The 14,589-nt window shown below is 45.4% G+C and overlaps 1 protein-coding gene across 1 annotated transcript; it reads left to right on the forward strand.

Annotated features, from left to right (window-relative positions):
* The first annotated feature begins 349 nt into the window (after positions 1–349).
* On the forward strand, positions 350–10,706 carry LOC137374141 (maestro heat-like repeat-containing protein family member 1). Its single transcript, XM_068039916.1, has 4 exons — positions 350–481; positions 1,895–1,968; positions 2,896–3,029; positions 5,713–10,706. Exons 1-4 carry the CDS (start codon positions 350–352, stop codon positions 10,704–10,706), a joined length of 5,334 nt encoding a protein of 1,777 aa, XP_067896017.1.
* Positions 10,707–14,589: the final 3,883 nt, after the last annotated feature.

Here is a 14,589-nt window from a genome sequence, read left to right on the forward strand (position 1 = left end):
ATCTGCTTCCATCACCCTTTCAGATCACAACAACTGGCTAGGTCAAAAACATGTTTCCACATGTCCCACCTGGGGCCTTTGCTAATTCCCTTAAATCTGTGCCTTCTGGTCATTGAGCCTCTGTCACTGGAAATAGTTTCTCCATATTTACTCTGTCAAAACCCTTGAAGATTTTCAACACCTACATCAAATCTCCCCTTAACCTTCTCTGTTCTGAGGAAAACAACCCCAGTTTCTCTAATCTCTCCACTAATTGAAGTCTTTCACCCCTGGTACCATATCTCCACTTGAGATAATCTTGATTTAATATCTCATTCAAAATATGCACCACTGACACTGCAGCACTCCAATGAAGTGTCGGTCAGATGATGCGCTCAGGTTTCAGGAGTGTGACTTGAACCCACAGCTTTCTGAGCCACAGCTGATTGCTGTTGGGATCTTATTACAGATCTGTCATTGCTGTTTCACAAACTGCCCACTGGTACAAAACTGGCTCTGAAATGAAACTTTCTGCCTTTCCAAAGGTGTGTTATGGTCGACCCCATCAAGCACTGTCAATCTCAGGCCTTCACAATAGGCAGCAGTTGTGCTAATGTAACTGATGTCTGATGTTCAAAATCAAACCCCAGCACAATATGCAGGCCTCCTTAGTGCTTAACAGGAACAAAGCAATTATCACAAAATACATTCACTGTCAAACACTGGCAGCTTTGTGCTGAATTACTCAGACTCTTCAAACCAGGGCCTAACCTCAGGGGCCTAACATCAGGGGCCTCGCCTTGTGGTGGCCGAGGTGAAGGGTTTGGGTTGGGACTCCTACATATTATTAGACAATGATTCTAAATGTCACCTATTTATTCCGGTGTCAAATCATTGCACACAGAATCATGAAAAGCCATGTTTACACTGTTTCTCTTGAGTATTAAAGATTAAGGTGTGATCTATTTGAGGTGTTTAAATAAGTGAAGGATTTGAAAGGTAGAAAGAGAGAAACTATTTCCTGAAAATTATCCCTTCTCCCTGTATAAGATCACCTGCCATTAAGGAGGTGAATCCTTTTGAATTTCATCTGCAGCCAACTTTCTCACATTCCTCATTACACCAACTACTGTCACAAATGCAAAACAATATCAGGATCTAATGTCCATTCTTGTGATAAGTTGACCATGCTGACTGTGGGTAATCAGCTTCATGCCTCTTTAGTCAGCTTTGTGCTCACAGTTCACCATTCCCTCCTCCACTTCATTAGTTTCACAAAATGAACCACTCCAGAGTTCAGCATGTGAGAAAATGTATCAATATTTAAATCAAATTACACAGAAGGTATAGTACAGAAACAGGCCATTTGGCCCATCAGCTCTATACTGGTCTTTATGCTCCCAGTGATGACTTCAATGGAAAGTGAGATTGGGTGGAATGTCAAACCAGCGTTACACCAGATCCCGTCAGTTTCCCAACAAGCGGCTTAGATTAAAATTGCCCCCAGTCTATCTCGGGTCTGTGCTTAACCCCACCCAGACTCAGACAGCTGCAGTCCTTATATGGGCTCTCAAGCCAGGACCTGCATCATCCCTCCACATTATAATGGAGGAGGTTATGTCACGACATCACAGTGAAAACCATGGCAACCCAGAGGGAAGTGGCTGTCACCAGGAGCTGAAGTGCAGATGCTGAAAAGCTCTCGAGAAGTAAGGAGAAAGTTTGTTTAAAGCTTACCAGAGTCTTCAGCATCTGTGGAGATCCAGATCGTTTCTTAATCCAACTCAGTTTTTAAGTTCATCAGGTTTTGTGGAGATTGAAACAATTTGTTTGTAGAATTCTGTTTCTAAATTGATCCAAATCTGTGGAGATCGAAAATTGTTTGTTTCCAAATTCCACTGCTTAAATTCATCAGAATAGAATCATTCAGATCATTCGTTACAATATCAGGGCAAAGTCATCGAGGGAGACAAAGGGTGACTTCAGGCTGTGAGTAAACCAACAAAGAAATTCCTGTTTGAGAATTACCCCACGAATTGAAATTGTTGGAGTGAGATTTAGCTTCAGATTGAACAGGAATAGCTACAGCAAATAAAACAAGGACAGGGAATTGGGGCTGAAGAGCCAGGAATGCCTTCTTTCTGTTTTGTTTCCATGGAAACGCTTGCAGTCCAAGGTCCAGGCCTAGGGCAGCCCTTGGTAATCCAAGACTGTCGTAAATGGGTCATTGACCCAGAATTACACATCTCCACCTTACTTCCTGTCATTAGAAACCAGGGAGAATCAGCACTCTAATCTCCATGTATCAAAAGGCATCTATAAGAAATTGGAAGAACTCAGAATGGATTTGTACAGGGATGTGGCTACAATAATGGAAGGTCCATGTGTAAAAGTTTCAATTAAAGAAATATCCATTGAAATTCAGGGTGGAATGTGGGATGAAGAAACAAGAGCATTTATGAGAAGTGCAGGGTTCAATTAGGGAGGCACCAGGCTGCAGGAAGGTTTCACATCTACCAGTGGAACAGAACACTTGGTCGGGCATTCTGGGATGTTGTGAGGCAAAATGATTTGACAGAGAAATGGTGTTGGTAAGGATGTGGGTTCTGCGGATTCATGGATGGGTGAGTAGGTGGGGCAAAAAGCAACTCTGCACAGGCTGGAGACAATTTAAAGGGATGGTGGAGGCTCTCAAGACCCTGGGGAGAGTCTGGAGGCCCTAGGGAGCATGTGGAGGTTCTGGAGAAAGTCTGGAGGCACTGGGAGGAGTCTAGAGGCACTGAAGAGGATATGTAGCCAATGGGGAGGAAGTGAAAGCACTGCTAACAGTCTGGAAGCACTGGAGAATACCAAAGTTGGAAGAAGTGGGAGACGCTTCTGGCTTCTTGCAGCTCTAACATAGCTTTGTTATTTCAGGAGTATCCTGGAGCACAGGGGAGACGGGTGTCTGAGATCAGCATCCCAGGGGATTCCATCAGATCAAAGATTTAAACTGTTTATTCTAGAAGATTGCGGCCTAGAAATTGGGCCACGTAGCCCCAGTTTTACAGGCACAAAGTGGCTTCCCACATCGCAAGATGATGGGCAGGCAACATGTGTACAATTGCAATGGAATGTGCATCATCCACCACCTTGACTGTAGGTGACACACCAGGTCAACTTGGCTCAATATCCTCTGGGTACATCAGTGGCGCACAACAAAAACTGGTGGGTTAGGGCAATCACACATCGCTCGTGTACTCTCAGACAGACCACATTCACCATCACACATCATCTCCAATCTCACACATCACTCCTGTACTCTCAAGCACACCACATTCCCCATCACACATCATCTCCAATCTCACACATCACTCCTGTACTCTCAGACACACCACATTCACCATCACACATCATCTCCCATCTCACACATCACTCCTGTACTCTCAGACACACCACATTCCCCATCACACATCATCTCCAATCTCACACATCATTCCTTTACTCTCAGACACACCACATTCCACATCACACATCATCTCCAATCTCACACATCACTCCTGTACTCTCAGACACACCACATTCACCATCACACATCATCTCCAATCTCACACATCACTCCTGTACTCTCAGACACACCACATTCACCATCACACATCATCTCCAATCTCACACATCACTCCTGTACTCTCAGACACACCACATTCCCCATCACACATCATCTCCAATCTCACACATCATTCCTGTACTCTCAGACACACCACATTCCCCATCACACATCATCTCCAATCTCACACATCATTCCTTTACTCTCAGACACACCACATTCCACATCACACATCATCTCCAATCTCGCACATCACTCCAGTTCTCTACGACACACCACATTCACCATCACACATCATCTCCAATCTCACACATCACTCCTGTACTCTCAGACACACCACATTCCCCATCACACATCATCTCCAATCTCACACATCACTCCTGTACTCTCAGACACACCACATTCACCATCACACATCATCTCCAATCTCACACATCACTCCAGTTCTCTCAGACACACCACATTCCCCATTGCACAACATCTCCAATCTCACACATCACTCCTGTACTCTCAGACACACCACATTCCCCATCGCACATCATCTCCAATCTCACACATCACTCCTGTACTCTCAGACACACCACATTCCCCATCACACATCATCTCCAATCTCACACATCACTCCTGTACTCTCAGACACACCACATTCCCCATCACACATCATCTCCAATCTCACACATCACTCCTGTACTCTCAGACACACCACATTCCCCATCACACATCATCTCTAATCTCACACATCACTCCTGTACTCTCAGATACACCACATTCCCCATCGCACATCATCTCCAATCTCACACTTCACTCCCGTGTACTCAGACACACCACATTCCCCATCACACATCATCTCCAATCTCACACATCACTCCTGTACTCTCAGACACACCACATTCCCCATCACACATCATCTCCAATCTCACACATCACTCCTGTACTCTCAGACACACCACATTCCCCATCACACATCATCTCCAATCTCACACATCACTCCTGTACTCTCAGACACACCACATTCCCCATCACACATCATCTCTAATCTCACACATCACTCCTGTACTCTCAGATACACCACATTCCCCATCGCACATCATCTCCAATCTCACACTTCACTCCCGTGTACTCAGACACACCACATTCCCCATCACACATCATCTCCAATCTCACACATCACTCCTGTACTCTCAGACACACCACATTCCCCATCACACATCATCTCCAATCTCACACATCACTCCTGCACTCTCAGACACACCACATTCCACATCACACATCATCTCCAATCTCACACATCACTCCTGTACTCTCAGACACACCACATTCACCATCACACATCATCTCCAATCTCACACATCACTCCTGTACTCTCAGACACACCACATTCACCATCACACATCATCTCCAATCTCACACATCACTCCCGTACTCTCAGACACAACACATTCCCCATCACACATCACCTCCAATCTCACACATCACTCCTGTACTCTCAGACACACCATATTCCCCATCACACATCATCTCCAATCTCACACATCACTCCTGTACTCTCAGACACACCATATTCCCCCTCACACATCACCTCCAATCTCACACATCACTCCTGTACTCTCAGATACACCACATTCCACATCACACATCATCTCCAATCTCACACATCAACCCCATATTCCAGTCGTGCCATCTACTGAAGACAGGGGCAAATGTAAAACAGTCTAAGATTATTTGAAGTACATGTATTTAAATGCACTGTGTTTGGTAAATAAACTTGCTGAGATGCTGGCACAAGACTCCACATCGGATTATGATGTAATGGCCCTGGCTCAAAGAATGTGAGGATTGGGAACTTAATATTCCTAACTACAAAGTGTTCAGGAAAGACATGGCTGCAAGACGGTCAGGACAGGGAACTAAATAAACCAGCTTATAACATCTACAGAAAAGATAGTGAAAATGGTTGAGAGGGTGGTGGAAATATTCTTCCTCAAAGGGTGATCTATATTTGGAATGATTCACCAGGTAAGGGGATGAGTTCATGACATTTGAGGAGTTCACCATAGAGGCGGTAGCTGGGCTGGGGAGCTGATTTTCTAGAGCTAAAGTTAATGGATGAAATGACATTTTCTTCTGTCTTTATCCTCTTTTTATAGTGAGATTACAAAGTGAAGAATATACTGTGATCACAAAAATGTTCCCAACAGCAAGTAGCAAAATTAGCTCCTTCTTAATGGCTCTCTTAAAGAGACTGATCGATGATGATGACCTCATTCGACAGGAGATATCACATACCATATATAGACTGGGCCAGCAGTGGCCAGAATATATCCTCCTCACTTGCCGTTACTACCTCCGGCAACGTGTCTCACTCCCGGATGACCAGATGACTATCATTCTCAATACCATGGAGATGATTGTCAAAGACAATCTCAGCCTCATTACACCATCCGTGGCCGAGTCTCTCATCACTTCAGCTTCCATGAGAATGACAACATTAATCGAGGCACATCAGCAAAGCAGGGAAGCTGCATGTAACCTCATGGTGACCATTGGATTAAGGTATTTAGATGAAGTGCTGGCTGTTACACTGGAGGATATGAAGAAAGGGTATCCATCCCATGTGTATATGGTAAAAGCATTGATAAGGCTGTCAACAGTCCATGTCCATGGGATGGTCCCTTTCATGAAGTCCATTCTAGAGATCATGATTCCTGTAATGATGGAAGTAACATCTGATTACAATAAATCAGTGTCTGCCGCAGCACTGGGGGCTTTTAGCAAGAACATCCTGCTGTATGAGGATAATGTAGAGACACAGCCACAGCCAACGGTGACAATAGAATCCTTCGCCAATGAAATGAACACTGCCTTTGACCTGCTCTTCAATAAGTGGCTTGAGAAGGAGGAGTCTCCAATAAATATCGTAATAGTGGAGGCTCTGGGCTACACCACAGCTTTGATGCCCAAAGACAGCCTAGAGATCGAACTGCCAAGATTAATTCCTGGAATCCTGGCTCTGTATCGAATTCAGTCTGAACACCTTGCAATCACCCGTAGCCTGTCCCATATCATAGTTACTGCCATCAGTATTCGAAGTCAAAGTCTGAGAACACAGATGGAGGCTCTACTTAGTAACTTGCATGAAGAGCTTTGTGTTCCAGTGGATTGTGATAAGTGGCTTGTTGCAGAGAATCACAATCAGATCCTTGGCTGCTTCACCGTTCTCGCCCAGGATCATGTCAACTCACTCATGGAATTTCTTCTCCCCCAGCTGGAGACCAACAATCCACAAAATAGACAGGGAACACTAACTGTCCTCAAGCACCTTATCAGGGTTGTTCCTTCACAGTTGGAGAGCAGGAAGGTCCAGATTGTGGCTGGTTTGAAATCAGCACTTCGAGGCAACAACAACAACGACAACATAAAGAAGCTGATTGTGGAGACAATCGGTGCCATGGCCTATGAAGGGTTCCTCGATCTAGAGGGAGGAAGAACAATGGTGCAGTTTATCATCGAGCAGCATGTTCTCTCCACAGACTCCAGGAACCGAATCCCATTGGACAATGATGTTGATCTGGTTACCCATGAGGATTTGAGTGCACAGTGTGAAACCATGTTGTTTACCCTGACAGCTCTGGAGAGTATGGAGGATATACTCTGGCCCTTCCTGCTACAATTCATGACCTTGACTCAATACAGCAAAGGGCTAAAAATTCTCTCTCACTGCTTAATACAACTAGCAAAGAAGAAGCTGCAATCTGGAGATGAGAATTATTTCTTGATTTATAAAGAGAAAGGAAATCTGCCCAGACCTCAGGCACTGCTGACTCGGCTTCTACTTATAGCTTGTTTTCCCCATGAGGGAGAAGGCCGTGGTTCTGCCGTACTGAGGTTACTTCAGGTCATGAGTTGCAATATCCACCCAGCAACAGTGAAGGTATGGGAAGAGAAGATTCCATTGCTCGTTCAGGATTTGATGCAGAGTTCAGAGAAAAGCTTGCCCCAGCAAGAATGGGAGGAGAAATTGATCCTCTTCTTGTCTGAATCTCTGGAAGCAATTGATGACGAGCGATGGACCTGCCAGTTGAGAGATGACATAAACCAACAGATCACAATCTCCCATAGTTATCCACAGCAGAAGGGCTTTCTATTCAAATGTCTTGGGATGGTGCTGCAGCACACAAAGAGCACAGACATGAAGAAGGAGATACAACAAATGCTGCAGAGTGCTCAGCACGGGGAAACATTTGAGAGAGAGGGTGTGGCTGTTGGAATTGGTTTCTGTTCTATCACTCACTTTGAAACCACTTTCAGCAGCCTAGTGGATTACAGTCATTTAAACCTGTTGCAGAAGACCAGAAGTTTCCTTCATATTCAAAACGAAGAGTCTGATCTTCGGGTGGACAATGCTCAAAGCACAATGGTTCTCTGCTTTGGGTATCTGGCACTCAATGCCCCACCAGACCTTGTTTTACCCCGAATCGAGGACCACATTTTTCCATTTCTAAGAGACCAACTCTGCCAACTTGGACAGCGGCTAAAAGAAGAATCCCAGGACTTGACACTGACACTGAGCCTGATAAAATCAGTGACTCTGATGGCCAGAGCAATGCAGTCCAATAGCCAGACAGTGCCCCTGAATTTCAGCAGGAAAAGGGAGTTACTGAAATACATGCAACAACTGATTGGGGCAGAGCCAACAGGATTGCTACAAATCCCTATTCAACTCTCAGCAATGAATGCTTGCCTGCATCTACTCCAAGTCAACCCAAGATTAACTGAAGCTGAAAACTGTCAGTTACTTGACATTTGCTTGAGGAGTATTTTCACTTTGGTTCCTGTGGTCTCCAGCCAGGACCAGGATGGTACACCTGTGAATCCAGAAGGGGGAGAGACACTTCACAGTGAAAGTATGGCTGCTCTACACAGGCTCCTGAAACAGGTTTTACTTCAGAACCTGTCCCCTCAGGGTTTCCAGTCCGTGTACAAGCTTGTAGATCACTGGGTAACATCACCAAGGGATTGTGAAAGGGAGAGAGCAGTAGACACCACCTTGAAACTGCTGGCTTTCTACTGGCAGGAGCTCAATGCTGAGAGTTACCAGACTGTGGACAATCCTGTAAAGAAATGGAAAATATCACCAAGGGATTGTGAAAGGGAGACAACAGTAGACACGACCTTGGAGCTGCTGAAATGTTATTTGCAGGCACTCAACACTGGAAATATAATAGCACCGATTGTCTTGGGGTCTGTAGTTGGTCGTCTGCTGCCACGATGTGCTGATCCCGTTCTTGCCGTGCGGCAGGGGGCCCTGGACAGTTTACACATTCTACTGAAGTTCCAGGCCTGTTACCAAGGTTTGAATGGAGAAGAGCAAAATGAGCAGGGGGAAATTCTGAAAACTATCGGCCAACGATTGGCGAGCACGGACAGCTCCGTCCTCTTTCAAGGATGCTGCGAGCTGGCACAGCTCATTTCCAAACACTTGCCCCAGGACCAGCTGGGAAACCTGCTCCTTACACTTTTCCAAGGCCTTGTTGACCATCACCCCATCTGTTCCAACATAGCTGCTGTTATCATGAGAAGCATTGTCGAGAGACGTGGCCCTGAGCTGCAAGATCATCTCTCAGAGACCCTCGAGGCGCTGCACCAGCAAATGCAGACAATCACCCAAGAGCAAGTGAGATTCATAGTTGTCGACACCTTCACCCTCCTCACGTCCCAGCAGCTGCCAGCCGTTGTGCGTTGTCTCCTCCGGTTCCCTGGACCTGTGGACGAGGGCACCAAGTCCATCTGGAGATTAATAGCAAAGAAAACTCAGCTGACTATTCCCACCTTAAAACAACTCATCCAAGAGATGAACACATCCGTGCCATTGAATGAAAGGAGCCATTCAGTGGCAGAGGATGACAGCCCTGATCCCCTGGCTGTTATAACTGCTGTGTATGAGATCGTCTCCCAGCTGGAGTCTGCAGAGGCTGTAAACACCTTAAATTCTGGCTTGTTCTCTGCTCTCTTCGTTCATCTGAGTCCCTGTATCTGTGAATTAAGGCAGACAGAAAACCAACTGCAGACACCATCGTGCGAAAGCCAAGACCAATACCTGTCCTCTGTGGAGACCCTGAAGACCATGTTGAATCGAGCGCAGAATGAACCGATTGTAAATTTCATCCAGGAGAAGGGAGGCTGGGATCTCATGCAGGAGCCGAACACCTACAACAAGGGGATTGCTCTGCTCGCTGAAGCCATGGGCTTATTCAGTCAGCACCAGTTGTTGGAGATTGTGATGGATCTTGCACCTTTCCTGTCAACTACACAGGAGGGTCAGGGAGTCACTGTGGCTGCCTTCTTCACCGAACTTTCAAAATGTTCATTCATCTCCAACGTGGATCTTACTAACATCCTCGTGAATCATTTGATCAGGTGCCTATTTCATTCTAGTCTGGCTATCAGGGTGCTGTGTGCTAGAGGACTGGGCAATATTCCGATTGGTGTGATGGAGAGACACTCTGCAGACCTGTTGACAACAATGACTACCATACTGCAGAGTGAGGAATACCACGAGGAGGTGTTCATGATTGAAGTGACATCAACCCTCTCTAAGCTCTTGGACCAGCTCGGTGTCAACGTTGTCGGACCATTCTGTACTGCCATTGCAAAAGGAATCCGACGTTTCTTTGAAGGGAAATCTGCCCAGGTTCGTGCTGCTGCATTTACCGTCTTTGGGTCTTTGGCCAAATGTGGATATGAACCTTTGAGGGCTTCCTTTAAGGAAGAGATCCACCTCAACCTGGTCAGTTTGTTACTGCACCTCGATGAAGAGAGTGAGGATGTCTGCAGGGCCTGTTTCTCCACATTGTGCTCAATCGCCCCTTTCATGGACTCGCAGAAGGTTTCTGCAATAATTCAGGAGTTTTCCTGGGAAGGCAGCCTGAAGTATGAGGGATTTTTAAACATCTTTTCCTCACAGTTGATCAAAGATTTTCCCAGGACGATTGACTCATATATAAAATGCTGCATGTCCTTCCAGGAGATGGGGCCACGTCTCCGAGGAAATGCGGCTTTCTTATCAGCTTTCCTTACACAGAAAACTTCCCGCAGGAGAACATGGATAGAGAAACTCTGCTGTTTAAGGATCTCACGTTGATGATCCACTCAGCTCAACAGCCTCATCAATCATCTTTCACGTTTCCTTTTGTAAATATATATTTTTTTGAATTAGATGTAAATTATTAGGTAATAAATGTTAATTGTGTTATTACCCATGGAGTTCATGGTGAATGGATACAATACTGGAGGTGTGACTGGGCTGAACTTCATGCACCAGCTATCATTACATTCAGTCTCATTTGTTTACAGTGATTGAGCTCCCATTAAGACTTCAACTTGAGGTGTGGGTCGGGGAGCAAGACATTGGGCTGAATTTTTCCGGCCCATTGGAGGTGGGCTGGGAGGTGGGAGGGGTCGGAATATCAGGATGGGAGTATGATGACTTCACATCGATACTGGATATTCCGCAAGGTGTCCAGCACGGCGGGAGGACCTCACGTTTACATGTGGCGGGAAGGTAATTAGGCCTTTTAAACAGGCAATTCACTTAAATTTGACCAGGTTTGTGTCAGCTGGAGTTTAGAAGAATAAGAGGCGACTAGATTGAAAAATATAAGATCCTGAAGGGTCTTCGAGAGATACAGCACTGAAACAATACCTTCGGCCCACCGAGTCTGTGTCGACCAACAACCACCCATTTATACTAATCTTACATTAATCCCATATTCCCTACCACATCCCTACCATTCTCCTACCACCACTATGGCAATTTACAATGGCCAATTTACCTATAAACCTGCAAGTCTTTGGTTGTGGGAGGAAACCAGAACACCTGGCGGAAACCCACACGGTCACAGGGAGAACTTGCAAGCTCCGCACAGGCAGTACCCAGAACCGAACCCGCTGTAACTGAGGCTGCGGTGCTCACCACTGCATCACTGCAATGTTCCTTGCTGTTTGCTGAGCCCCCGACCTTTGTGTCATCAGGAAGTTTCAAGATTATGCTCTGTGTCATTTATACATATATCAAAAACAAATATGGATTCAACAATGACTTCTAAGTTACACCACTTACTCCCTTTCATCTATCAAGTTCTTCTGAATGTTTATTAATTTCACCTTCTTGTATTAGAAAAGTAAGTTAATCCTGAACCTTTCCAAAATGAATCCCCCCCCCACCAGCCCCACCTCTTATGAAATCAGATTATTCAAAGGAGAAAAAAAAACAAACCTGGCACAACACATTCTAGACACCTCAATCATTTAAAAGAAATCATGAATCTTTGACTCTGGTCAGTCTTGCAAACAATTGAGAAGATGGACAATGTAGTTAAAAGAATCCAGTTCCCACTCCAGTCCCTGCCACTTACAACGGTTGTATTCGTGTGAATGTGATTTGCTGCTATACATGATGGCTGGGAAAAATGGGTCAGGTTAAAAATAATTTCATTTACAGTTTCCAGAGGAAGGACAGTTAATATTCATGCGGCAGCTTGTGATAAAGGTAGTTGAAACGACAGAAACAAAAATGCTGAAAACACACACTTGGGCACTATTACAATTGGGGTTGCCCAATAGCTGTAATCAGTTTTCACTGGCACACCATTCATATGAACATATGAATTAGGAGCAGGAGTCGACCACTTGGCCCCTCGATCCTGCCCCACCATTCAATAAGATCATGGCTGATCTGATTGTAACCTCAACTTCACATTCCTGCCTACCCCCAATAACCTTTCACCCCCTTGCTTATCAAAAATCTATCGACCTCTGCCTTAAAAATATTCAAAGACTCTGCTTCCACCGCCTTTTGAGGAAGAGAGCTCCAAAGACTCACAATCCTCCAAGAGAAAAATTTCTCCTCGTCTCTGCCTTAAATGGGTGACCCCTTATTTTTAAATAGCACCCTTAGTTCTGGATATTTTTAATGTCTTCAGTTCTAATGTGTCTTCAGGGGATGTTGAATGGTATATCTGAGACTCTCTCCCAGGCAGCAGTCAGACTGAATCTGCGAGTGTTTGGGGAAAGTCAATGACAACAAGAACTGCTTATGTTTATATAGCACCTTTGACAGTGTATAACATCCCAAGGCTTTTCACAGGAGCATTATCACGCCACAAAAGGAGAATATTAGGACAGGTGACTCAAAAGCTGAGTCAAAAATGTAGGTTTTTGGGAGCATCTTAAAAGAGGAAATAGAGGCGGAGAGGCAGAGAGGTTTAGGGAGGGAATTTCCAGCTCAGGACCCTCGTAGCTGAAGGCACGGCAACGAATGATGGGATGATGAAAATGGAGAATATATAAGAGGTCAGATTTGGATGAATGCGGAGATCTCAGAGGGTTATAGAGTTGGTGGACGTTACAGAGACGGGGAGGGACATGGCCAAGGAAAGCTTTTGAAACAATGATGAGAATTATAAAACATGAGACATTGCTGGATTTACATAACTCAAGACCACAGAAGACTAACGATGAGATGGTGGCATAGTGGTAATGTTACTGGTCTAGTCACACAGAGGTCCCAACTAATGCTCTGGGGACATGAGTTCAAATCCCACCCTGACAGCTGGTGGAATTTAAATTCAGTTAATTAACAAATCTGGAATTAAAAACTATTCTTAGTAATGGTGACCATGAAACTACTGGATTGTCGTAAAAACCTATCTGGTTCACTAATGCCATTTGAGGAAGAAAATCTGTCCTTACCTGGTCATGCCTATATGTGACTCCTGTCCCACACCAGATTAATTAAGCAACAGCCTGACATAGTCATACTCACCAAATTATACCATGTAGCCAACGTCCCAGACACCTCCATCCCCATCCCTGGGTTTGTCCTGTCCCACCAGAGATGCTGGCAAAGTGGTATAAAGTCAAGAGGGAGTGGCTCTGGGAGTCCTCAACATTCACTCCAGACCCCACAAAGTCTCAGGGCATCAAATCCAACATGGGCAAGGAAACCTCCTGCTGATTACCACCATCAGCCCCCTCTCAGCTGATGAATCCGTACTTCTCCATGCTGAACACCACTTGGAAGAAGCACTGAGGTTGGCAAGGCACTGAATGTACTCTGGGTGGGGACTTCAATGCCCATCACCAAGAGTTACACAGTCGTGCCCCTGCTAGCCGAGTCCTGAAGGACATAGCTGCCAGAGTGGGCCTGTGGCTCATGGTGAGGGAACCAAAAAGAGGTAAAAAAACTGCTACACCTCGCCCTCACCAATCTACCTGTTGCTGGTGCATTTGTACATGACAGTATTGGTAGGAGTGACCGCCACACAGCCCTTGTGAAGATGACGACCTGACTTCACATTGAGGATATCGTCCATGGTGTGGTGTGACATTACCACTGTACTAAATGGGATAGATTCAGAACAGATCTAGCAGCTCAAAACTGGGGATCCATGAGGTGCTGCGGACCATCAGCATTAGCAGCATTGCATGCAGCCACAATTTGTAACCTCATGACCCACCATATCACTCACTCTACTATTACCACCAAGCCAGGTGATCAACCCTGGTTCAATGAAGAGTGCAGGAAAGCATGCCCGGTGCAGCTCCAGGTATAACAAAAAATGAGATGTAAACCTGGTGAAGCTACAACACAGCACTTACATGCACGCCAAACAGCAGAAGCAGCATACAATAGACAGAGCAAAGTGATCCCACAATGACCAAACCAGATCAAAGTTCTGCAGTCCTGCCACATCCATTTGTGAATGGTGGTAGACCATTAGCAATGTAACAGAGGAGGATGCTCCACAAACACCCCCATCCTCAGTTATAGGGGAGCCCAGCACATCAGTGCAAGAGACAGGCTGAATCATTTGCAACCATCTTCAGCCAGAAGTACCAAAGTGGATGATCCATCTCAGCCTCCTCCTGAGGTCCCCAGCATCACTGAGGCCTATCAAACTTATCACCTTTGTAAGATTATTAGGTCACTGCAAGCTACTAACCAGAGTACTAATTGTTAAAGT

Source organism: Heterodontus francisci, chromosome 10 (assembly GCF_036365525.1).
Source record: "Heterodontus francisci isolate sHetFra1 chromosome 10, sHetFra1.hap1, whole genome shotgun sequence".
Classification (NCBI taxonomy): domain Eukaryota; kingdom Metazoa; phylum Chordata; class Chondrichthyes; order Heterodontiformes; family Heterodontidae; genus Heterodontus; species Heterodontus francisci.

What these genes read in the sequence shown, in the direction of transcription:
- LOC137374141 (XM_068039916.1), top strand. Translation starts at nt 350, where the DNA reads ATGAAGTGTCGGTCAGATGATGCGCTCAGGTTTCAGGAGTGTGACTTG. An exon ending in ACAAAGGGTGACTTCAGGCT is followed by an intron (nt 1,969 to 2,895) that starts GTGAGTAAACCA and finishes TTGTTATTTCAG; the next exon opens with GAGTATCCTGGAGCACAGGG. An exon ending in ACGTAGCCCCAGTTTTACAG is followed by an intron (nt 3,030 to 5,712) that starts GCACAAAGTGGC and finishes CTCTTTTTATAG; the next exon opens with TGAGATTACAAAGTGAAGAA.